We start from the raw sequence: 27,645 nt of genomic DNA on the forward strand, positions 1-27,645 counted from the left end.
CAAAAGAGACCAGTTCCTTTGGAGGAAATGGAAGCTTTGGAAGGTGGCTTTCATGGCATCATACCTCCAGTGTGTTCTCTGCTCTTCCCAGGCACCTCCCTGAAATCTCCAGGAATTTCCCAAGCCTGAGTTGGTCCTGCTATCAGCTGACCAATGAGCAAAGTTTTGACATTATCCCAAGCAGGTACATCTCTCACAGCCAGGCATTCTTGACTTGGCCATAGCCACATATTTTCTTAAGTCTCTTGGTTCGGCGACTTCCCTTTTCTTTGGAAACAAACCAAACCAAACAGCACCACTTTCCCCAATCAAGAAGCTGGTTCTTCCCCATGTAGCAACTGTTTGGTGGCTGCCTCCACTCTTCCATATCTTCTGTAGTAGCACTCCCACTCTCAAATTTATCAAAGTCCCTTCAGGCTCAACAAGGTTGAAGACCCCTGGTCAGAGATTATAATCATTTGGCTTTTCTCATTCCCTTGAGAAAAATAACTCCTAAAAAGCTAGAAGGCATGGCAGCAGATGAGTGCCATCAGGTAACATTTTTGTCCATTATTAGTTACTGTATAGTACTGTACAGTATAGTATTTTGCTTTCTCTGTTTGGAACCCCACCATTAGTCTGAAAAGCTCAGGGCAGAATGGGCATACAAGGGTATTCTACCACAAGAAACCTGGTTGTTGGGTTTGCCTGAGAAGGAGGCCAATGTGTCCATGACTGAACTGGTATTTCAGGTCTGCCCTGAACTTAGGACTACAGTTGCCAGCACTTAAGTTGGGAAATACTAGGACATTTGGGGGTGCAGCCAGAGGAAGGTCAGGTTTAGGGAAGGGAGGAACCTCAACATGGTATAATGCCATACAAACCATTCTCCAGAGCAGCTATTTTATCCAGGGGAACTGATCTTGGTTGGCTGACCATCAACTGTGATAGTGGGAGACCTGGAGGTGTCACCTGAAGGTTGCCAACTTAGGACCAACCAAAAGAAAACAGTATGCAAATTTCTTTCTCCAAAACTCTTCTTTAGATGGATGCTACGGGGGAAAAAACCGCATGTACTTGTTTTTTATTTAGTTCAAAGACTTCTTCCATTTTATGGTTGTTTCTCCCACAAGGACAACCTACCATTTAAACCCTGGATATTCTCAGATTCACAAGTAATGCAAGGCCTTAAGATCCTGGCTTGAAACAATTCAGGAAAATAAAGAATTCTGGACAACTCCAAAGCCTGCCCATAAGTTGGTTAGTCCCTGCCTTTGTTGATAGATCGTGTCATGCTATACAATACTCAACCATAAATTTCATTATGCTAACTGTTAAAAAGAACCAACAACAAAAAAAGTCCAAATCCTAAAGCATAGTAAAAGAATAAAAATACAAAGAAACAAACTAGAGATCACTCTTCCCAGCCTTTGAGCTGACAGCCAAGAGAGGCGTGCATTTGTCATTTGACAGCCACGTCCCTGCAGTTTAAAACATATGTGCGCATGCGCGCGTTCTTTTTCACCCCTTCCACGTAATCCTTGTATCCGGGAGTGTAGGACGCATTATCACGTGGCAGGAGCCCTTCGTTTCTATTGGTTCTTGTTCATCGTGACAGTCACGTTACCGGAAGGGAAACCCGGAAGCTGCCAGACAGGAGGATCTCTGTTACCTTGGCTACGGCGGAGAGGAAGGGAGAAAAGAGCGAGAAGGGCCGGTCCCTTCGCTTGTCGCGGAAGCAGCGCGGCTCGGCTAGGAGGGATGGGACCGGACCGGGCCTAGCAGAGCAGCGACCGCCATGAGCGGAGCATTGGCCGGTGGGGAGGGAAGGAGCGGCGACTCCCCGACAGGCCGTTGGGCGGGATGGAAGTGGCTGGCGCTGGGCCTGCTCTCCGCTTCTTCGGTGCTGGTGGCAGCCCCGACCGCTCAGGCCATGAGCAGGGAGGAGAAGCGCCGCCTCGGGTAAGCGGGGGGGGGGGGGGGGGTCGGTGGTCAGCTCTGCTCGCCCCCTCCTTATCCTCTCCGGCTGAGAGGTCACCCTGTCACTTCCAAGGAGTGGGGACAGCCCCCCTCTTAACCAGAGCATAATTGAGGCTGGTCAGTCTTTAATGGTGTCTGTCAGATGAAGCCAGAACGATGAAAAAGCTTTCTTCAGTCTTTAATTGAGATGGGCTTCCTTTTCTTTGCCTCACCTCAGTCTCTCAATGGGCTGCTGTGTTTTGGTACTGTACTCTCATAAAGAGATGATTAATCAGTGTATGAAATTCTCTTTTTCAGCTACCCACATATAGTTTTTTTAATTGTAGATTGAGGGGAGAAGTGGCTGTTCCTGAGTTTTCCCTGCCTAGTTGATTAGAGGCAATTCTTTTCTTTCTTTCTTTCTTTCTTTCTTTCTTTCTTTCTTTCTTTCTTTCTTTCTTTCTTTCTTTCTTTCTTTCAGATTAGGACTCTTTCCTTTTGCTATAGATGATTTGTTAGTAGAGGGCTTTCCAGAGGGAATTATCAGTTTCGCCAGCATGGCACACTGGGCCATGCTGACAGGGGCTGATGGGAATTGTAGTTCCTGAACATCTGGAGAGCCGCAGGTTCCCTACCCCTGATCTACAGCTTTGTGGCATTGCAGTAGAAGTAGCAAATGCACAACCCAATTCATCAACACTGTGACATATTCTGTTCTGCCACAGCCTGTTTCTTGAGAAGTATTTCACTGTGATGCACACAGGCAACCTCTTATCTGTTTATGGATTTTCCTTCTATTATGGGAGAACTTCCAAAATAGAAAGAGCTCTTAAAGATATAGGAGCAGGTGCTGACCCTTTTGCCACTTCGCTTAGAGTTGAGGATGTTGCCTATATGATCAAGTATCTATAAATGGAAGTGTAACCATCCTGAAGCTGAACTAAAAATAACACCGATAAGGCGGTGTCAGAGGAGCCGTTCATTTTTGATCAGTTCAGAAATGACAGGTTAACAGTCCCAGGGAAGGCCTCATGCTAGAAGACTTTGACTTGCTGATTTCTGTTTAATTTTTCATGTTCCGAACATCTGTCTAAAGGTGGTTTGCACTTATGGACTGTTTCAATTATGCAGTCACTTTAAAAGGTGGCTTGCTGTTTTTCAGGAATGTGTTCAGCCAGGTTATACATATAGAAGGTCTTCAGACACAACCATTTCATTAATGGGGGTGGTTTTGGTTTAGATTTCTGCAGAGGCATAGCTGATTTTAAACAACGTCAAGTGTTGTGACTGGGGTGGTTTAGCTGCTAGAGCAGGGGTCCCCAAACTACGGCCCGGGGGCCAAATGTGGCCCCCTGAAGGCATTTATCCGGCCCGCCAGGCATGGCAGTGATGGCTCCATTCATGTGCAGTGGGGGCTTGAGGGAGAGGAGGAACTGGCCCCAACGGCCGTTGATTGCAGTTACATGATGGCACCCGCAAATCTCCATGCATTTTCTGACCCAGAGTTGGAAACCTTACATGTGGCAACGCCTCTGCTCCGGGCCTCTTCCTCTTGGCTAACACGGCATGTAGTTGCTCTCTGTTTTCTGTTCCTACCACTTCCCATTGGCATCAGCCGGCTGGCTACCGCTTCGCTAGCTGCTAGAGGAAGGAACCCAGGAAGATACCTGATCCTGGGTTAGATGGAATGCTTCATTGGGAAAGTTCTGCTTTTTTTTACAGGGGAAGGTATTCCACAGCCTCCCCAACAATATTTGGAGCCCACCCTGTACTTGACATACTTTGGTCACTGTTCTAAAAATAGACCATGACAGAAAGGCTGAAAGGTGAAATCAAACATTTTACAACTATTTGCGCAGAGGAATTTGTACATAGTTTTTTTTAGTCCGGCCCTCCAACAGTCTGAGGGACAGTGAACTGGCCCCCTGTTTAAAAAGTTTGGGGACCCCTGTGCTAGAGCATCAAATGAATACCTGGAATAACTAGGTTTGAATCCCTTGCTGAACCATGAAAGCCTAACTAAATGCTACCAAATCCCCTGGCCCAGATTGCATTCACCCAAGAGTTCTTAAAGAGCTCAAGCATGAAATTGCTGATCTTCTCACTTCACTTTAATATGCAACTTATCCCTGAAATCAGCCTCCATCCCTGAAGTCTGGAAGATGGCCAATGTCACACCAATCTTTAAGAAAGGATCTAGGGGGGACCCAGGAAATTACAGGCAAGTCAGTTTGACATCTGTTCCTGGTAAATTAGTAGAATCTATCATTAAAGATAAAATTATTAAACATGTAGAAAAGCAAGACCTGTTGAGAAAGAGTCAGCATGGCTTTGCAGAGGTAAATCCCAACTTACAAACTTACTAGAGTTGTTTGAGGTGTAAACAGGCATGTGGATAAGGGGGGAACCAGTGGACATTGTCTGCTCTTGGATTTCCAAAAGGCTTTTGACAAAGTTCCCCACCAGAGACTATTGAGAAAAACTCAGCAATCAAGGAATAAAAGTAAACCTCCTATGGATTAAAAACCGGTTGAGAAACAGGAAGCAAGAGTGGTGTACTGCAAACTCAAAAGGAGAGATGTAGGGAGCGGTGTCCCTGGTCCTGTGATTGGGACCAGTGCTCTTTAACCCATTCATAAATGACGGGAAGTAGGGTGGTAGCTTGGTGGCCAAGTTTGCATTTAGAGCAACAAATTATGTAGGGTGGTGAGAACCACAAAGTATCATAAGAGCTCCTGCCGGACCTTGATAAATTAGTGAGGGCTAAGAAATGCAAATGCAGTTCAATGTAGCAAAATGTAGCAAGTGATGTACATAGGGCAAAAAATCCAACTCACATACATGCTACAAGGGTCAAGGCAAGCATCAGTCACAGACCAGGAAAGGGATTTAGGTCTTAGTTGATAGTTCCATGGGAATGTCAACTCAATGTACAGCCGTGAAAAGGCAAACTCTCATGCTGGGGATCATTAGAAAGGAATTGATAATAAACTGCAAAGATTTCGTCATGCCCTTATATAAAGCAGTGGTATGACCGCACTTGAGTACTGTGTTCAGTTCTGGTCGCCACATCTCAAAAAAAGGATATTGAAGAGATAGGAAAAAGTGCAGAGAAGGGCAACGAGGGATGATTGAGGGACTGAGTACCTTCCTTATGAGGAGAGGCTGCATGCTTTGGGAATCTTAGTTTGGAGAGGAGACGTCTGAGGGGGATAAGGATTGAAGCTCAGTAAATTGTGTGCATGGATAGTTTGGACAGAGAGACATTTTTCTCTTTCTCACAATACTAGAACTAGGGAGCCACACATTGAAAATGCTGGGGCGGGATTAGACTAATAAAAGGAAACACTTCTCACACAATGTGTGATTGGTGTTTGGAATATGCTGCTACAGGAGGTGGTGATGCCCACTAACCTGGATAGCTTTAAAAGGGGCTTGGACAGATTTATGGAGAAGAAGTCGATTTAAGGCTACCAATCTTGATCCTCCTCCTGATTCTGTGACTGCAGCAGGATCAGGCCATGGCAGCGTCATTTCTTTCACATCCTGTGAGCTCCCAAGGGCACCTTCCTGTACTCAAGCAGTAGCAGAGTGCTGGACTAGATGGACTCTGGTCTGATCCAGCAGGCTAGCTCTTATGTTCTTATGTTCTAATGTGCTGAACTAGGTTTTTTCTCCTGCTCCTCTATGTGAAGCCTGCTGGGTGACCTTGGGCCAGCCACAGTTCACTCAGAGCTCTCTCACCCCCATTTTACTCACAAGATGTCTGTTGTGGGGAGGGAAAGGGAAGGCAAATATAAGCTGCTTTGAGACTTGTTAAAGATACAGAAAAATGGAGTATAAAAACCAATTCTTCTTCTTCTACTTGTTATGCTGTGACATGTAAAAAGCAGAGGACACACAAATCCATAAAACTGCAAATGATGGGGACCTACTTCCACAGACTTGGCAACTCATTTTTGGGCTGGTACCTGCTGCTTTGGAAATACTGTCATAACAAACAATTATTCTAATTTTTTCACATGTGTCCTTCAGCACCAGTCTTTTAAAAAGTCCTTTGTAATGATATCCACGTTTGGGGATTATATTGACTGAAGTAATTTAATTCTTCTATCTTTGTTTTAACGCAAATAACTGCTCTGCATCTCATATTTGGAAAGGAACGTCAGAAAAGTTACATATGGGTGGACTTCAGAAATTGCTCGAGTAGATGCTGAATTAGGCCACGTTTATATAAAATATTGCATTGGAATGATTAAATTGTCTTTCTGCTTGTCGTGTTCTTGCAACACCTAACATGAATTAGAAATGCTATCCGTACAACTATTGTAGAAGGAATTGGAAGGGAAAGCTGCTTTTTTCTAAGGTGGCCATTCCTTACTGAGAACATAACAAGTTTTTTGTGTTCATTTTATTTGAGAGGAGAATAGTTTGAAAAATTCCTTAGATTTATTTATTTATTTATTTATTTATTTATTTATTTATTTATTTATTTATTTATTGTTTCAATTTCTATACCGCCCGATCCCCGAAGGGCTCCGAGCGGTGAACAACAAAATTCAGCAACAGGCAGGAGCAAATCACACATACAATATAAATACATAGGCTCCATCTCATGTCATCAATAAAATAACTTAAAAACAGCGAAAACAGATTAATACATAATATAAACAGGTGTCCAAACCGAAATTTAAAACCTACCCCCAAAAGAGGGGGGGGGACGGTGGGCCCCTCAATATGAGGGGACCCTGATGTAACAGCCCCAAAACAAGGGGCAATAGAGAGCAGTAGGGGGCACCATATCAGCGGCCGGACACTCCAAGATAAGTGTGGAATTTCTTGTTCATTCTCTGCCCTGTTCTGTAAGTGGATTATAGCCCCCCCCCCCCTCGCCTCAGACCATGTCAGATGATAAAAATTATAGTTCTGATCTTCCTTTGGAGACAATTTCCGCTAAGGCTTCCATAAACTCTGTCTCTCTGCTAGCCAGTACAATTACTAGGCTTATACTTCGAGGACAAGGAGGACACATGAATTGTTTTGCTTGTTTTGCTTGTTTTTGAAGGAGCAATTATGCTTGGAAACTTGGGACACATTACTCAAACCCAGAAAAGCTCGAGACACATTACTCAGACCAGGAAATAAAGTAGAGGTACAAATCATCTTGCAGGTTACATGCGAACCTTTCCTCTTTACTTGTAATCTTTAGAAGTGCCAAGGAAATGTATGCTTCCTAGATGTAATCTCTGCTGTCTTGTCAAAGTTCTGTAGACCAGCATGAGTCTGCCATCATGCCAAATCTATTTCCTCGAGACACTGCTTATGAACATTCAGTTGCCCACGTGTTAATGGGTAAAAGTAGTCCAAGATGAAAGCATACTCCCTATGGCATTTTTTGCTATTTCAGGGGTAGGGAACCTTTAACACTCAAAGAGCCATTTGGACCCGTTTTCCACGGGAAAAGAAAACACTTGGAGCCGCAAATAATTTTTGACATTTAAAATAAAGATAACACTGTATATATTGGGTTTTTTTACCTTTACTCCACTCATTCTGAGAAGCGCATGGATGCGCCCGCCCTACTGCCTGCAGGGCGGGCAAGGATGGGGCCAGCAGCTCAGCCTTGCCGACTGTCGGAAAGCCCCACCCCGGCCAAACAGGGCAGGCGAGGGAAGCTCAGCGGTGCGGCTCCAGCCGCCACCGGCAATTTCATGCACCCACCCTGCTGCCTGCAGGCGGGCAAGGCCGAAGCTGGCGGCTCACCGCCGGGCCGTGAAAGCACCCACCCCACTCCAACGGGTGGGCGAGGGGAAGCCCGCGAGTGCGGGCTCCAGCCGACGCTGGCACAGCGCTCGCCTGCTGACTCCGTGGTACGGCAAGTGATGAAGCTGGCTGCTCGGAACCCCGCCGCCGAATGCCCGCCTGGCTCAATGAGGCGGCAAGAGGGGAAGCCCGCTGGCGCAGCCCAGCCGCCATGGCAGTTGGTGCGCCTGCCCTGCCAGTTCGCATGGCAAGGATGAAGCTGGCTGCTCGGCCTCGCCGGCCGCCAGGAGTGCCCGCCCCACTTCAATGAGGGCTGGGCGGAAGCCCGCTGGCGCAGCTCCAGCCGGGCCATGGGCAGTTGGTGCGCTTCGTTCCTGCCACCTGCAGGGCAGGCAAGGATGAAGCTCGCGGGTTCGGCTCAAGGAGCCGCATATAGTGGGCAGAAGAGTCAGCATGCTCTCGAGCTGCAGGTTCCCTACCCCTGTGCTATTTACTTTCATTGATTGGGGTTAAGCCAACTCTAGCTAATGGTTGTTGTGGGTTTTCCGGGCTGTGTGGCTGTGGTCTGGTAGATCTTGTTTTTAACGTGTCGCGTGCATTTGTGGCTGACATCTTCAGAGGTGTATCACAGAGGGAAGTCTGTTACACAACTAGCTAATGGTATTTTTGTCTACATCTGTCTTTTAGCGGGCATCTTGCTTTTCAACAAAAGTAGGTGAGCTAGAAACCTAAGTACCCAGTAGCTGTTGGCTTGACTTGTGCTAATATTTCTGAAATTTATAACTGGGTCAGATTCATTGACTGATGTATGTCTCAAGATGTAAGGCTGATGATGTGGTTCTGCATCCAAAAATAACAGTTTAGTGTTCACTATTGAATATATGTCCACCTCTGTTAGTCTACAGCGTGGTATAGTGGTTAAGAGCAGGTGGATTCTAATCTGGAGAACTGGGTTTGATTTCCCACTCCTCCACCTGAGTGGCAGAGGCTTATCTGGTGAACCTGGTGGGTTTACACACTCCTACATTCCTGCTGGGTGACCTTCGGAACTCTCTCAGTCCCACCTACCTCACAAGGTGTCTGTTGTGGGGAGAGGAAGGGAAAGGATCTTGTAAGTCACCTTGAGTCTCCTTACAGGAGAGAAAGGTGGGGTATAAATCCAAACTACTCCTCTTCCTCTTCCTTGTCTTCTTCTCCCCCCCAACCCCCCCCCCTCTGATCAACTTGATTGCTTTTTATACACTCATATTGAATTTATGTGGTATTGAAGAAGTTCTTCATTCATACTAGCTTCGATTGGGAATGTATATATAATTCCCAATCTTGAGTTCCAAGTACCATTCCAATACTATTCTTCATTAAGTTACCTTAAGTTATACAAATGAGAGGCTTGGTAATGTTTGAAGGACATGAGTATCTTAGAAAATCGTATATATTCACTTGTATGCTTATGTGTAACTTCTTGTTTCTCCTGATAAATTACTTTTGAACTTTATGGTACGTGATCCTCACGTCCTGAGTGTGTGCTGGAAATTCAAAAACAATTATTTCTTGCTAGTATCAACAAGAGATCAAAGCGTTGGATTCTAAGATGTCAATCTGTTAACTTAAAGAGTTTTGTGTTCACTGGAAGAGCTATTGGATACAACTCAGCAGTTTAAATTTTATAGGATATGAGCTTTTGTGTTAGATATTTCCATGAGTGGTTACACAGAATAGCTGGCAACATTTCATGCATGTAACTTAAGTAGTGCTTGATAATATTTTCCATTGGGAGCAGAATTCAGTTACTTTTTAAATTGGCACACTGTTGGTAGCTAATGGATTTTAGATGCCAATACATATTAACAGACCAGTAATGGAAAGCAACATACTTAAACCTAAATGATTTAAATCAAGTAATAAAAGAAGGTATGTGGCGGTATGTTCTGTTTTATTTGTTGTACTGAGTGGAGTGCCATGAACACCCACAAGATTATAGTTTTTCTATATTCATTGGGGGCTGGATAAATGCTTGTTGCAGATGCTCTTGTTGGAATCCTCATACTCCTAGACATCATAAGTAATAAAAAGTTAGAGAGTATGTAGGTCTGTTAAAGATGGCGAAGATTTTCCATTGCTGAAAAAAAAAAAACTGGGTTTTCCAAAATAAAATAAACAAACTCTGTGTGCATAGAACAGGAGAGGTCCATGTGCTGCCTCGTAGCCATAGGATTTCTTACAGTATCAATTTGTGGATTCAATAAGTGATATATAATGACTCATTATATCTGTCTTTCCATTTTTCTTCTTTTTGAATCTTGAAATAAGCAGTTTTACTGGGTACTAGACAATAAAGGGTCATTTTAAGAAATAGGGACAACATGTAAAATAGGCCATTATTATCGTGCCCTGTTTGCAAGGTGGGGGCAGGCTAAGTGAGGGTGAAGTGGGCGGCTTAAAAGATGATCCCCAGGGGAGAATGCTACCATGCAGCTGTGGTGGCATAGCAAATATGGTATGTGTTGACAGCAAATAAGCATACATGCATCTGTGAAACCACCTGGTCCAGTCAGGTCCATCATATGTTTGTGGTTGGTGTCTAAAGTTGCATGTACGTTTGTGTGCAATGTCCACACACTGAGGTGTTTCCTTCTATCTGGTAACTCGATGACAATATGAAAGAACTTGGACTGTAGGCTGCCTGGTTGTCACTGTGCCGTACCACGTGTTTGGGAATCTCTTGCAGTCGCTCTGTCAGAATAGTGCTCATATCTTGCAGTCTCCCTTTCAGTTCCTATCAGTGAATTTAGATGAGTGCTGATAAAAGTAACTAATTTTATCCCTTATTCTGCAGGCTAATTCAGATTATATCTGTTAATTGAATAGTGCTGGTAGTTCATAAATTTTCTTGTTACACTATAAGCTTGAATGGACTAATCTTAATTATTCATGGACTATTATTAATGGACTATTATTAATAATCAATCCAATTATTAATGGAGTAATCTTGAATGGACTAATTTTAATTATTCAAAAATGAGGAACACAGAGGTCATGTTAAAGCTTTAGCATCCAGTCTCATACTAAACAAAGGGGTGCAGTTTACTTTAATAATTAAGATTTCAATAAAAAACAAAAAAAGGATTTAACTTTGAAAGGTTTGAAGATGGTGGATGATGATTCAAATAATACACAGGTGTCAAACTTGTGCCCCTCCAGATGTTATGGACTACAGTTCCCATGATCCCCTGCCAGCATCATGAAATAATAGAAAGGAAATGCTTGCAGAGGAAGAATGTCTTCATATTCTGCATATCAGAATTATCATGCCTACAGCAGATCTGCTTCATGTTTGTTGTTAAGAAAGCAGATTGGAATAAAGGTAGAGGTGTCCATGAAAGCTTAGGGAAGCTTAAAGCACGGTGGAGTTCTGGAGTGTTGGCATGAATATGCCATATGCATCACACCATCGGGCTTGAACAAATAATGCAGCATCTTCATTCATTGATTCATCACATGTGGTTGTAAAGCTACAGCAAGATATCCCAGTATATCTAGCTAGGGCACAACTCCCTATAAAAAAGGTAAAGGTAGTCCCCCTGGGCAAGCACTGAGTCATTGCCGACTCCTGGAGTGATGACACATTATGACATTTACTAGGCCAGGGGTAGGGAACCTGCGGCTCTCCAGATGTTCAGGAACTACAATTCCCATCAGCTCTTCTGTCAAAGCATGTGCCACCACATGCTGGTAGGGGCTGATGGGAATTGTAGTTCTTGAACATCTGGAGAGCCGCAGGTTCCCTACCCCTGTACTAGGCAGACTGTGTTTATGGGGTAGTTTGCCACTGTCTTCCCCAGTCATATATAGTTCACCCCCAGCAACTTTCTGTAGGAGAGAGAAAAAGTAGTGAGATACAGGCATCCTTTGAAGCAATGACCATTTCTGGGAATTTTTTTCTCTTATTTGCTGTGTATATAATCTGCTTTTTTCACTGAGTTCTCAAGGTACATTGTAAGTCAATTGCAAGCCTTCTGAAAAATAGAAAGCCAGCCTGATGGTTTTGTGGTCCTACATTAACCCCGGTGATAGGGGCCACCCAGCCGCCTCTCTCACTATCAGAATTCGAGCAAAGACTGAGTTGAGAAATGGTGCCTTTGACAGTGGTCCACACCATTTGTGGGGGGGGGGGGTCACCCCGTTTTTTGCCAACTGTGTAGAGTTGAACTTGTGCAACATGAGGAATTCTAGTTGTGTGAGCAAAGTTGGGAGATTATTTCTGCCACCAGGGAACTCAAGAGTGCAGACATTTCTAAATTTGCTCTACATTGTGGAAACATGCAGCATTGTCCCATATGGTGAGATTGTGGCACCAGAGAAGGCATGACCCCCACCTCCAGCAGTACAGGTGTGTGGACTACACCTTCTCCTGTACACTGGCTCCAGTTGGCAGTGGCACAAGTACACAGAGTATCTCTGCTGGAGCTGGGCAGTGACAGTAGGCACAAGTCATGCCTGCTACCTTCTGCTTTGGTACCTTAAGCATTTGCTTGGGTGGTGAACCAACGATGGATGCAAGTCACATTAGCATGTCAAGTCTGTGCGTACATTTCCCACTCTGCCCGAGTCTTGTATACAGTATCTGTCATTTGCTAGATAGCTCTCTTGTCTTGCCAGTATCAAAACAAATCTTAAAGAATTAATCTGTGCTGGATTCTCCTTTGCCAGCTTTTGTAGGTACAGGTAGTATTGTCTGACTCTTTCTGAAATCCACTAATGCCATGAACTTTTTCCGGTAACCTTTCTTTAATATGTTTAACTAGCCAAATTATCATTGGCTATGTTGATTTCCAAGTATGTACTTAAATGTGTATTTTAATCTGACAGAGATAATCTAAATCGGCCCCTAAATTACACTGTGTTTTTTGTGTGTTTTTCACAGGAGTCAAGTTTTGGAAATGTTTGATCATGCCTATAGTAATTACATGGTAAGAAACCTGATCATATTTAATTTCAAATCTTAAACTGGCTATCAGATTTAATTACTGTTCTGGGAGTCTTTTACAGAATGTACACTGTGAACAGAATGTGAGTAATGAGATGTTTCTGAGTGTAAATGTGAGTACTCTGATAGGTATCATATATTCTGATCCTAAAGACATGTACTTGGAAGCTAGTTCCAATGATTTTTAAAAAATAGTATTTACGTTTCTGACAGTGTTTGATTTAATTAACCAAAAGCTATTGAATACAGGCGATCTGCATTTATAGGTTTCACTGCAAATCTCCTAACAGATTAATTCATTCTTTTTCTCTTTCTTTCTCTTTTTCTTCCTTTCATTTATTTTAGGTTTCATTTTTTTTGCAAACCTGGGGTATTGTTCACGTTTGTGGAAAGATCTGTGTTGTCTGTCCATAGCTCCAGTCACTATATTCAAGAATCCTCAGATTTGAAATTCTGAATAGTGCTATTAAAGTCTGAAATTCTGAATAGTGCTATTAAAATGTCCAAGTCAGGAACCACAAAGAATTTGCAGGGAAGAGGCCTCCCATTCGTCCTGCCTTTCCTTCTTCCTCTCTCCCCTTTCCTGTCACTCATGCCCCCTGGCCTTCTGTCTCCTCACACGTTCCCCTTTGCCATTCCCTCTTCCAGCCTCTTTCTAACCCAGACACTCAGACCAACATTTGTTCTCTCTGCTGCTCTATACGGGTTGATGACAGCACTGCTGGCTGCTGTCCCTCTCCTGCCTGCCTGCCCCCCCCCCCCAGGGGAGGAGCATTGTCTGCTGGGAGCCTTGGGGAGATTTCTGGTTGCATCATTAGAAGGGGGCAGTTGGAGGCAGCAGTGGCTTCCTCATCTCCTCCTCCTCCACTTGCCTGAGCTTTGTGGTTGGAAAGTACTGCTATGGCGTGTTCTGCCATAGTTGTTGTTCTTCCGGTGTGGGAAGCCACAACACCTACTCCAACCCCCCTGAGGTGGGGGTGAGCCAAGACTCTTCTTCCACACCAGTCCAAATCTTGGCCAAGGGGCTTTAGAAGCTGCTGGCAGTCTCGTCATTGACTTCCTCAATGTCTGTGCTTTTGCAGTCAACTGTACCATTTTGGGGGTTTTGGTAACCTCCCCCCTTTAGTAGCGTTAGGGTTTTTCTGCAATCCAGAGAGTTCCCCCAAGTTTGGAGAAAAGACCCTGTTCTGTCCGTGTGGTCCACAGATTTAGGTATCTTCAGATAAGATCCTCACATGGCTATTAGATATCTAGATGATAATAATAAAAATTAAGAGCAGGGGGCAGGAAACTGCCTACTAAGATCTTTAGGTTAACATTGTGGTGATTGCTTGTGTTCTGCAACCTGGCTGGAAATTAAGCTCACAGGTGAAACTGAGGCTGCAGTCATGTTCACCCTTATTTAGGAGTAAGTTCCAGACAGCTCGGTGGAATTTGTTTTTTGAGTAACCATGCATGGCTGCTTTTATAAGTACTCACAGCCTCTATCTCAGCTGCTTGCCCAACGAACACATTGTGTACATGTGTACCGTTCACGTTGGTGCTGAGCGTTTGTGCTTTGTATCTTGGAACCGGCGGCTGCTGTTGGAGGTGGCTGGATTAGCAATGAAAGAAGGCAGACAGCTTTAGCTGTGATTGCTTCGAATGTTGGGGCATTAAGCTCTGGTTAATGCAAACCATTGTTTGATCCGACATCAGGGCCAGAGAATACAGAGATCCTTCGTGAGCTTGACTTAGTGTGTTCACTTCTGGGCTTTTGTGTTTATTTTCTGATGAAATCTGCACCTGCTCACCCACAGCAAACAGCTGCCTCTTGAGATGGCTTGTACCCACTTAATTCTTGTACACGCTTAATTCTCACATACATTAAGTCCTTCAATAATAAGTTTAGAAAACGTCAGCTTTTAAAAACAGTGCTTCCAGGGTGTAAATGTAGTGTGTGTAACGATGCCGGTGATCGTTTTTATCGGTGGGAACTGTGGCTGAGAGAGAAATCTGCTAATTCCACTGATGAACCTTGCTCCGTAAATTAAAATAACTCCAAACTTAACATTAATGTCCGGGAGTGTGAAGTTCCTGGTTCAAATGTTGCCAGACCTACAAATTCACTAGGTGGCCTTAGGCAAATTACAGTCATTTCTGTTTTTGCATTGTGAGGGTGATGCTGATCTTCCTTAGCCCTATAAATATTACTATTTTTAAATATTACTGAGGCAAAGTGTCCAAAGTGCTTTGAGCACCTAAAGCATTTAGCAACACAATTACCAATGAACAGAAGCATACAGATGATTACCATTTCCTGCAAAATAGTCAGTATATATGTTGTGTATAAAGCACCTATTTTGTCCTATTAAATACTTATGTGTGGGCCTGCTACTTAAGCTACTTGTTCAACAAGGGCATTATGTGCACACATACTGTTCATATGGCGCTGTGTGCTTTTCTTTGGATCTTGGAATTGGCTCCAAAGTATAGAATATAATTTGTGAAAATGCCTTAATGCAGCGTTTGAATCTGGACTCAGGTTAACGTCCATTTTGTATAGAATGTTAGACAAAGTTCTCTGGCACATTTAAGGTGGATCTTGTATTGTGCAGGAAGCCTCTTTTTGTATATTGGAATTAATACGTAGAATAAAGATGTGATTGTAAAAAGTCGGGAACTGGCTTTCTTACTTGTGTTCGTGGCATGGAGTGTTTGGGTTATCAGGGTTTTTAGAATGCCTTGGAGGCTTTAAAGGTGAAAGGATATTTGTTTGCCACGTACGCTGGGCATTATGTCAACAAATGGCACATCTCTGTTTGTTGATTTTGGACACTTGAGAAGTGTTTAACGTCAGTTTCTTAAGGCTGACGTAAAGGCTGCTGTGAACGGATAATTTTTTGGAAGCTTGCTACTGTGAATTTTTGTTAGGAGACATGTTGCTTGACAAATAAAGTTTCTGTATTCGCAAGGGATATAATGGGGTAGTATAGCATAGCCTGATCTTGTCAAATCTCAGAAGCTGAGCAGGGTCAGTACTTGGAAGGGAGACTTCCAAGGAAAACTGCAGAGAAAGGTTGTGGCAAACCATCTCAGCTTAATCACTTGCCTTAAACCCCCACCTGGGATTGCTGTGAGGTATCCATTTATGTTCTCCTGTGCATGTTATTTCTTGCCAGTAACTAAAAAAAATAAATAGATGAGCTGCTTATTTGGTCATAACCTGCACAGCTGTAAGTTGGGTGTCAGTGGTACTAAAGAGACAGATTATTCAAGCGGCTGTTAGATCCACCACTAGGAACGGCTGGTGATCTCAGTCCTTTCTCTTGCCTTTTGCTCAGTAAACAACCTTTGGGTCGGGGCTGTGTACAATTGGCAAGCAGAGGAAACAGGTAGTCTAACCCAGAACAATGAAGTGGGGTGTTGGAACACAAATGAAGTTGTGGTCTTCCAGATCACCTGTGACCAGATCCTTTTATCTGGACAGGCTGGGGATTGAACCTAGTATGTTCTGCATGCCAAGCAGATGCTCTGCCAGTGAGCCACACCCCCCCCTTCCTTATGTTTTCCCAGGAAACAGGCAATCACTCTTCCAGCACAATCCTGTGTAGAGTTACTCCAGCCCAGGCCACTGAAATCCATAGACTGGAATAACTGCACAGTCAAACTGTGCCGTCATTGGAGTCCTTCTCATTACTCATTTGTAGTCCTGTGCATGTCACTGTACTTTCTTCAGCCTTCACTGAGGCATGTCCGCTTTAAGAAATGAGGCTTGCCAGTGTTACGCAAAGCAATGCCATCCTGCCTCTTGCGAGGCTGAGTGTTGATGCTGTGAAGGTTTTGCAGTCTATTTTCTAGTAACTGCCGCAATAAGAACAGATATACAGACCCTGGGAGGGGAGGGGTCTCAGAGGAAATGTGTGGAGGCAGGGCACAGTAGAGTGATATATAGGTGTGTGCAGTGTAGATAAGGAGCATCTCACCCTGCTGAGCTGCTGCTAACACACTCACTCGCAGTATCTTGCTTTGATTTTGCAAACTATTTTTTTCCTTTTATTTTTATTTTGATGTCTGGTTCTCCCTCTTTTTCTCCCCTCCCCACAAATCCGGACACATTTTATTACCATTTGGCTAGTAAATGTTACTTCAGTCAGGTGAAGGAGTGTGGAACATTCTACGGCTTTGCTTCCTGGAGAAGCCAATTCCCACAATGGATGAAAGTCATGCCTACACCCTATTAGTCGTCTTTCATTTATGCTCTTCTGTATTACTTCCCCCCCCCCCCCCATTTTATAGGAACATGCCTACCCAGCTGATGAACTCATGCCTTTAACTTGCCGTGGAAGAATTCGGGGTCAAGAACCAAGCCGTGGGGATGTGGATGATGCTTTGGGAAAGTTAGTGCTTTAGATTGATTCATTTTGTATGAAGTCCACAAAACTTTATTCTTTCACGCATCTAGTGCTATAGATCTAGATGCTGTAGATTTAGATGCTGTAGATTTAGAAGTTGTCCTAAATATACTTGCTGGATGAATAACCATTGAAGTCAGTCGAGTTAATGTTAAAGTGGGAGAACATGTTCCATTATCTGGCGATTAGATCCAGCTTGAAAATTGCCATTCATAAACTCATTTGCCCTTTTGACAATGTATGATTAACTCAGGTGAACGGTTGGCAAGTGAACTAATAGAATGCCACGAAGCTGTTTGCAAGATGAAGTTCACTAGTTGCTGTTCACAGTGCAGAGCCGGCTGCTCACAGCAAATAGGAGCTGAATTATTATATTATTTCTAAAATAGCATCAGATAAGCTCCAGCTCATACACTGCCCCCAGCACATAAAGGTATACATATAGTTAGTGTGGAAGTCAGGTACAGGCATATGGCGCCTCCCCTATCAGGTTTTTGAACCTTCAGCCAGCAGAGAGACCTAGATGAGTGATCCCTGCTTGTGTGATTTGTCTTCCTTTCTTTAGTCATGGAGGAATTGCATCAGCAGGGCCTGTTTGCGTAGTCATTTATTCATATAGGACATGACTGATGTTAAAGGTCTTTGTCAGTTGTTTCCACACCCCTCCTTATGTAAAACCAATGAAGAAGTGACATGCGCTCACACATGTGCATGCCCACACTCCTTAAGATAAATGGGAGTCTATCGTGTTGGCACAGTGAGAAGCATCTGGCTGTGTTGCCGAGTGGCTGGAATAAGTCATAGGTATTTTCTGCACAGGACTTGTTCATACCTAATGGTCCAGTAAGCTTTGACTGAACTCAGTGAGTCAGGGGAACCAAGGAAATGTATATCCCAAATTGAGGAAATGTTACTTTCTTCTACAAAACATGTTTTCATTTTAATTGCAATTAATGGGCCATAAGAAGGACAGATACTTCTTTGCATCTTTGGCTGTGGTAACTGCAAAGAAGGCTTTGGTCTTGTGAGCCCAGGTCCCTTCCATTCATGTGGATCTTTTGGCTCACAAGCCTCTTCATTAATAACGGTGTTCTTATGAGTAGAATTGCAGCCCCTTCATTAATAACGGTGTTCCTAAGACTGGTAAAATAAACATTGACCATGTCACTCTATTTCAAGATATTTACATCTCAGGGAAGCAATAAGAAAAATAAATAAAATTTTAATTTGCTCTGTTTTGTCTTACTCAGGTTTTCCCTAACACTGATTGATACTTTGGACACTCTTGTGGTAGGTACTGCTTGGGCTTCCACTCTTTATCTATTTTGTTTGATCTGTTGAATGTTTGAGTATAATTTACAGTGATCTTGCTTAACAAAAAACTTTATAACCATTGTTGGCTTTAGGGGAAAAGGCACCCTTAACTGATTTTGCACTTTACTGTTTACCTGTGCTGCTACTTCAAAGAAGCTTCTTACTTTAAGAGCAGGTTACAGTTCTGGATCCAAGACTAATTACCCTTGAATCTGACCTGCCTCGTTCCTCCGCTCAGTTGTCTACATTTTTGTGCTCCCAGCATTCTCAAATTGGAGCCTCGTGCCACTCCTATTGCTTTAGATCTGACTTCCTCCCTTGTTTTTGGTTTTCTTCCCTTTCCCCTCCCCACTGCTCCTTTCCCCCCCTCGCCAAACTGGGATTGCCTAGTGGGAGCTGTTGACACTTTGTGTGCGGAGTCTGGCATGTGGTGTGACATATGTGTGGCTGTTTTTTGACATTCATCCATTTTGCACCCAAGCCCATGCTTGTGGTGGCATCGCCAGACTGCCAAAAATGGGTTGGGCAGTGAGTGGCATTGTGAACCAGCCAAGTTGCTGACTTAATATCTGGAACTAACTGCGTGGAGATTTTACCAGATGCCTGTTCTTGCTTGATCAGCTCAGTTCTTCCATTCTTAGTGTGCCAACCTGTTCACTCCTGGAAGTAGACTTCAGTGAGTTCTTGGTGCCCACTGTTCCCTACTGGTAGAAAATAATGGAAAAGCCTTGGCATGCTCAGGGCTCTCAATGTGCATTTTATGCAAGATGTTTAAGCCAACTCGCTTATTAACCCGACTGGGGGCAACCTGATGTGGTAGAACTTTGAGCATTCTGACCTTTACATATACATTAAAGTGGGAGGTTTGGTAATCATCAGGAAATGCTCAGTCTTGCAGCTTAACCACTTGTTGCACAGTTCTCACAACTTGTCTGGGTACACCAATTATTTCAAATATGTGCTTTCCTATGTCAATTTCCCAACCTGAAAGGGCTCCAGAGGCGCTATTTGTTTCATTGGTGTGCCATGTATTCTGATAGAGTACATATTGTGGGGAACTTCATGTGCATCCGATAGAAGAATCTTCATGACAGAACTGGTAATGAGGCATGAAGACTAGATAGCTTTTACATAACACACTGTTTTGGAAATTAGAAGTCTACAGCCAAAGAATCTGCTAATCAGTTCAAATAAAGGTTGTGAAGTGCAGTGCTTCACATCATTAGTCCATTGCTCCTTTTGTTCCATTGGTACTGCCAGATCAAATGCTGAAATGATAGTATAAGGAAGAGTTAACAGAATTCTCCCTTATGTGATCCTGAAAGGCAAGACCGGGTGACTCCTTCTGGGCTGTTTCTGTCTTCTAATGCTAACCATTCGCATTCATGTACATCACCCCATTCCTTTCTCTGCCCCTAGGCCCCCTGTCTTCTGGGGTTTGCTCCCAGTGAGCTTCTCCCTTTCATTCTGACCCCTTACAACTCCTCCTTCCGTTGGGTGTGAGGTTTTAGATGAAGCCCGTGAAAAGAAGGATTATAGGGCAAACTGGCATAATTTTTTTTTGCAGAATGTGAACTGTCAACCATATTGCTAACCATTTTGTTTACTGAAACTGAACATTTCAAGTCCTCCCTCAGTGGATGTTGGAAACATCAGAACTGGAAACGTAATATAATACAGATGAGCTTGATGTCATTCTAGTATATCTTAAAGAGAGGGTTGGTTACCAGATGCCTGTGAAAATTCAACTTGGCATCTTGAAAATGTTTTACTCCCTTAGAAAAGATTCCAGACTTTGTGAATAACAGATTACATGCTTGGTGTGGGATTAGAGTATGGTATAATCTTTGAAAGATTTTTTCCCTTTTTTAAATTAATGATTAACAGCATGCAGGCATTCAAGTAACTTTTTCTTGCCTCTCTCTTTCCCTGGCCAGTAGCATATTGTCCAGGCTTGACTCAGTAAAGGAATTCCCTTTGTAAGAAATGTGATTGGGGATCCCACAACTCCTGTATATTCGCTAATCAAAACAGTGTAAATTCTGTCACAATACGCTTGAAGGTTTCCTCTCTTGAGTTTCCAGAACTCATGGCCAGCTGTGGCATTCCCTGGTGAATATCATTACCCATCAATACTTGCTGTATAGGACTTGGTATTTGGCATAATGTAGGCTAAAAATCTGCTGCACCACACGGTCTCTTATTTATTAACAAATACTGCCCTGCATGTTTTGAAATTATTGAATTTTGATACGATAAAAATTTGAAACCTGTGATGATTTCTGCAGCAGATCAGTTTCACAGAAGGAAAACTCATTGCTTAATGAGGGGTTTTTTTGTTTGTGTGTGTGCTGCAGGTATTGAACAAAACCAAAGAGTTTGAGGATGCTGTTAAAAAAGTGATCAGAGATGTTAATTTGGACAATGACATAGTAGTATCAGTGTTCGAGACAAACATAAGAGTTCTTGGGTGAGTTTGTGCCAGAAGAAAAAAATGTACCGCAGTTGGTCTAGTTTGAGATTAAATGTACTATATTTTCCTGCAAGGAAGGCTGAGTTAGCTGTCCAGAAGGAGGGGGTTGTCATACATTTGCATAGAGTATGTACAGTAATATATTTTTTAAAAACTTTGAGTGTACTGGTAATCTTTGTTTGAGGGTATCTTACATCAGGGTTATCTTCCTTTTGTGCAAATATGATGCTTGTTCTGCTAGAATTTAAGAGTAATGGAAACCATACAATTTATGGTAATCCTTATTCTTTGATCTGTGTAAATCATGGGACAAAGCAGTTTTATGCACATTTTCATTGTTTTGTGTAGTATCTACTGTTTTGCATAATTCTGAGTCTACTAAATTGTGAGGGTGGGGGGCATTTGCCATGCTTTTATTGAAGCCCCAACCACAGAAAATCAAATCCTGGCTTCTGATATCTCCAGAGTCCATCCTTTTTTCATGGTACAGAGTTGTGTCTAGTCACTGTCAACCCTGGTTAAACCCCAGTTAAAAGGTGGAGGCTCCTGATACCTCAACAGTGGTCAGCCTTACATCTGTACCTGTCTTTACGTGTTTCCAGGTTTGAGCTCCATATTTTCATAAATTCAATGTAATTCCTGAAACATATTTTCTTTCGTTGCCTTAGAGGGCTTCTAGGTGGGCACTCGGTAGCCATCATGCTGAAAGAAAAGGGCGAAGACATGCAGTGGTACAACGGGGAACTTCTGCGCATGGCAAAGCAATTGGGCTACAAGCTCTTGCCAGCTTTTAACACCACTAGTGGACTGCCATATCCAAGAGTAAGTATAACGAGTTGGAGATAAGAGCAGGGATGGAGTTGAAAACTGACCTCTGTAGCATACTCATTAAAGACTGCTGAGCTGTGGGGATAAATGGTAGCTTCCTGATCCACTGATCTTGAACCTTAGGAATTCAGCACCGCTATTCTGTAGCGCAGACTGCTGAGATTTAGGACTAGATAAAATGGAAGTTGATAATGTGGCTCCAAATTGGTTCCTAATGTCCCTTTATGTTGGCACAACAGGGGCATCTCTGAGAGAACAGCTTTCTGTCTGTAGAAGGGAAAGATGATTTTTTTTTGCTTCTTCCCTTATCCTGCTGCAGACTCCCATTTGACACCCCCCCCCCAGCACTATTCTCTGAGATTTGTTAACCCAACAAGCATGATTTCAGAGGGCAAAAGAGGCTGCTGTGCGGGGGAATGAAGTTGCTTCCTTCTCGCGCCGCTTATGATCCAAACCTATATTCCCCCTCCCCCATCCTTTATGGAAGAATCTGGCGTTAGAGATACACAGCTGTCACACTCCGGGAATCCTGCGCTCGGGCTTGAGAGGCCAATTCTCCCTTTTCTCACAACTACCCTCAACATTCTATACCTCCTGTGAGCAACCTGAGTCATTGTCAGACCATTTAGGATTGGGGTGAGGGCAAGACCTTGAATAAATGGAATATGTAGCTCCAGTCTTGGATTTAAGGATCTGGTATGTTGAGCATTAGATACATTGATTAATGCCCTGTTGGAAGGGTGAGCTGACACTTATTTTGTACATTAACTTGTGGCATTCCATGTGCAGTAGTGGGATTCAGCAGGTTCGCACCACTTCGGCAGAACCGGTTGTTAAAATGGTGCTTGTAAACAACCAGTTGTTAAATTATTTGAATCCCACCACTGTCCGCATGGTATTTTTGCTTCTAACGTGAATAAATTACCCTATGTTTAGCGGTGTTTGTGGTTTCATATATTTGCTTATTAAACTACTTCTCAGCTTTTGTGCCTGTTAGTAGTAACTTTGGGGGATCTTTATCCTAAAACTCTGCCTGAGTGCATTATGCAGTGCAGGCTGCTTGCCAGAGTTTCCTCTGAAATTGAAGGTTTGATGCTCCATGGCCAGCTTTTTTGTAAAGCTCAATTCCCTGCTGCTTTGGCATTGAAGTGAGAACTTAGGAGAGAGCTGTGGGTTCATGTGTGGTTCTTACTTGCTTTGGGTCACAGATTTTTTTAAAAACCCACTCCACTATGATAGTAAAGTCAGTTTTGCCTGCTTTCCTCCATAGATTAACTTAAAATTTGGCATAAGGAGTCCAGAGGCTCGAACGGGAACCGAGACTGACACGTGTACAGCTTGTGCGGGTACCTTGATCCTGGAGTTTGCTGCTCTGAGCCGCTTCACAGGAGCATCAGTATTCGAGGTTTGCTAAAAGCCCTATTAATTATTACATGTGTAACTTGAAACTTTATTAGTGGAGTGTGTTTGCATCCAATTAATTTCGGTTTTGGCATATCAGTTGCTGGAACGGTAATGAATAATTTGCTGTATGAGAAGAGTTCTCATGAGAAGAGAAGAGTTCAATTAATTACATGCTCGAAATATACTTGGAAGCATTGTGCTTTCAGATGTTCTGGAAATTATCCCTCCTGGGTTGATTCCACATGGTCCAAGGGAAATATCCCGGTTTAGCCAAGAAGTTCTCACGGTTCCCAATCCTAAAGCGGGTTTGTCCCACGATTTTTCCCTCATCCCAGGTTTTTCAAAAACCGCTAAAATCGCGATCTTTTCCCAAGATCTTGTTGAACTTGAACTTGTTGCCATGGGAAGCCCATGGGATCAAAACTGATTTATTTTTCCTGCCCTGCCACCTGATCTCCCCACCTTACATCACGTCAGTTTCATTTCTGCTGAATTGCAGCCTGCCCTTTCCGAAACATTCCCCCAGCAAGTTTTCTGCCTTTTGACAGCTCTTCCAGGAGCCAGGCAAGTGAGCCAACACGGGAAAGCACAAGTGCTCGCCCTGTTCCCACTTGGGCGGATTCTGCACAGGCTGAAATAACCGGTGTCGACCCAGTAAAAACACCATTTGGAGGGGGAACTTCCCACTGCTGCTGCCTCCAAATTGAGTCAGTGCTGCTCTTTTCCCCTCCAAATGGTGTTTAGTTGACTCACTAAACTAGCGAGTCATTTGGAAAGCATTGTCGTCCACCCAGTACTGAGCGAATGGCACCAGGAGGAAGGCGCTTTTTTCCGGCGCACAGCTTAAAAAAAAAAACGTACCTCCTCATCCCTGCATAGCTCCGTTGGGACGAGAAGACATGTTTCCTGCCCTCCAACCTCCGGGCTGTTTCCAGAGCCACGGGGGCGCATCCCCTCATTCTGACGGAGCTACGCAGGGACGAGGAGGTAAGGTGTTTTTTTTAAAGCAGTGCACCTCATGCAGAGGCACTGCCACAGGCTGCGGCAGCTTCATGGCTGCCCACACGCACGTGTGCAAGCGGCCCCAGGCTGGCACCAGTGTCATGTACACCAGCGCCCTGCTGCTGCCATGGCCTGTGCAGAATCCTCCTCACTCTCGCCAAGTGCCACTGTGGCTAGCCAAGCCACAGCCCAGCCAGCCCAGACCTGCAGCTCGAGGCTCATGTTCCCAACAGGAACCTGGGAGGGGCCTGGAAGATCTTCCGGGAGCCAGGCAAGCGAGCCTGTGCAGGAAAGCACAAGCACTCGCCCTGTTTCCACTCATTCTCACCAAGTGCTGACACAGCCCTGAGAGCTCAGCCCCACAGCTCTGGGCTCAAGTTCCCAACAGGGGGAGCGGGGGAAGAAGTGCCTGCCTGACAGGATGTTCTCACCCCTGACAGCCCCAAAGACCAGTCAAATGTTCTGAGGTCTGAGAGACATCATATTCAGGAAAGCCCTCTGTCTTTTGCTATGCTGCTGGGTGCATCTGAGCCTGCTTGTTCATTCAGGGGCTCAGTTTCGATCTGGGTGCAGATAGCCTGGCATGAGGAATATGGTGCCTCTCTTCTTTTCCCACCATTGGGAGGAGCCTGGCCAAGAGCTGTACTGCTTCCCTGGCACTCACGACCGGCTCAGACAAGAATGGGTTGCAAGTTGGGTAGTGAAGCTGAGACTCTGACTACAAATATTGTTGACCTTCGGACTTATTGTGTTTGTAGGTGTCGATCAGACATGAGCTGATTAAACATCCATGAATGTCTGCCAAATGGCTTTGCCTCAAATCTTTGCAGAACTGAATTGTTTGTTATATCTGTTTGATGGAAGCTGAAAGGGAAAGGACAACATAAAAGCCTAGTTAAATAAAATTAATCTGTGCATGCATCAAGGTTCTGCCAGTTCAAACCAATCAGCAGCCATTAGCATCATTCAGGACTACTTAGATGACCCTCCGAAGGACAGGAATTTCATCACAACACAGCATTTATTTATTACACTTGATCTTAGCCAAAAGGCCGAGAAGCGATGAACACAGCATTTATTTATGATTGATTGAGCATTCACTCCTGATGTTTTGCCTGCATCTGTGGCTGGCATCTTCAGAAGATCTGATAGTAGATGCCAGCCACAGATGCCAGCCACAGATGCAGGTGAAACATCAGGAGAAAATGCTGCTAGAACACAGCCATACAGCCCGGAAACCACACAGCACCCCAGTGATTCTGGCCGTGAAAGCCTTTGACAATACACTGATTGATATGGTTTGTGACTGATGAAACTGCCTTATGTAAACAGTTGCCTGAAGAGCATTAATGCAGGGAGGGTGGTAGAACTCAGACTGTGTGAAAATGTTCATGTATGAAAATGTCTGAACTTTGTGGATTGGAACAAGTGCAGTGAAACCATCCACAAGCAAGTTGACGAATGGTTGAAGCAGTCATCAAAAATTAGCTCCCTATTTGGGAGTGCTAAACGTAATATGAGCCCAACTTGCAATTATTCAACCTCCCCAGTCACAATCCATGGGATTTGAGAACCACTGCTTTAAGTGGAGATGGAATGACTCGTTTATTTGCAGCAACAAGCAAAATAATATTGTGAGTGGACAAGAACTAATTCTGGGTAATGCCCTTGGGACCTTATTTTGTTATGCAGAATGTTTCCTTTCTTTGTTGAAAGGAGCAAATGAACACGCTGTCATTCGCATCAGTTACCCTTGCACTAAAACTGCACTTCTTAGAAAAAATGTTAATTTATTTGCTGCAGGAATATGCACGGAAGGCACTTGACTTTCTTTGGGAGAAAAGGCAGCGCAGCAGTAATTTGGTGGGAGTCACCATTAACATTCATACTGGTGACTGGGTCCGAAAAGGTAGGAAGCTTTCCATCTCAATGGTCTCTGGCTCCATCTAGTGTTCGTTTGGGGAAATGCAAACAGATTTAGGATGCTACTTCTGGTTTTGGAGAAAATATTCCTCAATTCTTTGAAATCTGGGATGGCTCCGGGCTGGTCCCAAAAATTGCACTGCAAATTGTATATAACATCCAGGAAAGGCATTTTATGGGGCAGAACTAAAATGTGCCTCATCTGCTCCTGGAAAAGATGCTTGCCTATGTGAATTGAACAAAGATACATCTGTCCATAGGGTGATCTTGCACTCAGTATAGTTTCTTCTCCCAGCCCTTCTTCTTTGTGTCCTCACCTACTCCTACAAAATAGTTTGCCAAAGAAAAGATTTGTTTCACAGTAATGAAGACTAGCTGCAGCTATATTCTTTTAAACGTTCAACAACATTTTCTATCTTCTTAGATAGTGGAGTTGGAGCTGGAATAGATTCATATTATGAGTATTTATTAAAAGCCTATGTCTTGCTTGGAGATGACAGTTTCCTTGAAAGATTTAACACAGTGAGTAGAATTGATTCTTCTTTTTAAACAGCAATCTTATTTAATGTCAGATGAGACTGTAGAGTCCAGCTGTGCAGTTAATGCATAAGTTGTTTGGACCCTTGCAGTGATGAGTTCCTTTTCAACCTTCAGACATGCGATATTGTTGAACCTGAGATGGCTGGGTAGTGTTGCTTTTTCCCTGACAAATTTGCAGTTCCACACATCCATTCAGCATTCCATCTGCTTTATGTTGGGAGCCGGCTATAGGGTTGTATATTCCCTTCCTTGTAGGGAAGGCAGGGCTGTGAACTTTTTTTTCTTTGGTCATCATCGGTTTGAAATGATAGGACCAGTTTTAGGGTAGCTTATAAGTCATGTGAGTAGCATATTTTGCAGACTGAAGTATAGGGTAGAGCAGGGGTCTGCAACCTGCGGCTCTCCAGATGTTCATGGACTACAAATCCCATCAGCCCTTGCCAGCATACATAATCAACATAGACAGAAGAAGAGGAAGAGGAGGAAGAGGAAGCAGAGGGGGAGTAGTAGTAGTTTGGATTTATATCCCTCCTTCCTCTCCTGTAGGAGACTCAAAGGGGCTTACAATCTCCTTGCCCTTCCCCCCTCACAATAAACACCCTGTGAAGTGGGTGGGGCGACAGAGCTCCGAAAAGCTGTGACTAGCCCAAGGTCACCCAGCTGGCGTGTGTGGGCGTGCCCAGGCTAATCTGAATTCCCCAGATAAGCCTCCACAGCTCAGGCGGCAGAGTGGGGAATCAAACCCGGTTCCTCCAGATTGGAATGCACCTGCTCTTAACCTCCTACGCCACTGCTGCTCCCTATAAGCATAGATGGCGACTAGGAGGCAACAAGTGCCCTGGACTATGTGACCTATTTGACCCTCCAGGTTAACTGGGCATTGTGTGAAACAGGATTTTGTACTAGATGGACTGGTCTGAGCCCCTGGGGCTCTTATGTTCTGGAAGTGTCACTTTCAGAAACAGGTTAAGAAAATACTAGGGGGGAGGGTGATAAATTGCACTTGTTGCTAGGGACGACACAAGTTTGTGAGGAATGTATGGCTCAAACTTTTGCATAACACAAACGGAGGAGGAATT

The 27,645-nt window shown here is 43.9% G+C and overlaps 1 protein-coding gene across 1 annotated transcript in view; it reads left to right on the forward strand.

Moving 5' to 3' along the window:
- Positions 1–1,619: 1,619 nt before the first annotated feature.
- Positions 1,620–27,645, forward strand: part of EDEM3 (ER degradation enhancing alpha-mannosidase like protein 3) — a 48,889-nt gene continuing 22,863 nt past the window's right edge. The window contains 9 exon segments of the mRNA XM_048482512.1: positions 1,620–1,941; positions 12,626–12,671; positions 16,967–17,067; positions 18,333–18,372; positions 20,754–20,866; positions 21,538–21,691; positions 22,968–23,102; positions 25,907–26,012; positions 26,451–26,548. Coding sequence (XP_048338469.1) covers positions 1,778–1,941; positions 12,626–12,671; positions 16,967–17,067; positions 18,333–18,372; positions 20,754–20,866; positions 21,538–21,691; positions 22,968–23,102; positions 25,907–26,012; positions 26,451–26,548 — 957 coding nt within the window. The 5' untranslated portion in view covers positions 1,620–1,777.

This window comes from Sphaerodactylus townsendi, unplaced genomic scaffold (assembly GCF_021028975.2).
Source record: "Sphaerodactylus townsendi isolate TG3544 unplaced genomic scaffold, MPM_Stown_v2.3 scaffold_18, whole genome shotgun sequence".
Lineage (NCBI taxonomy): Eukaryota > Metazoa > Chordata > Lepidosauria > Squamata > Sphaerodactylidae > Sphaerodactylus > Sphaerodactylus townsendi.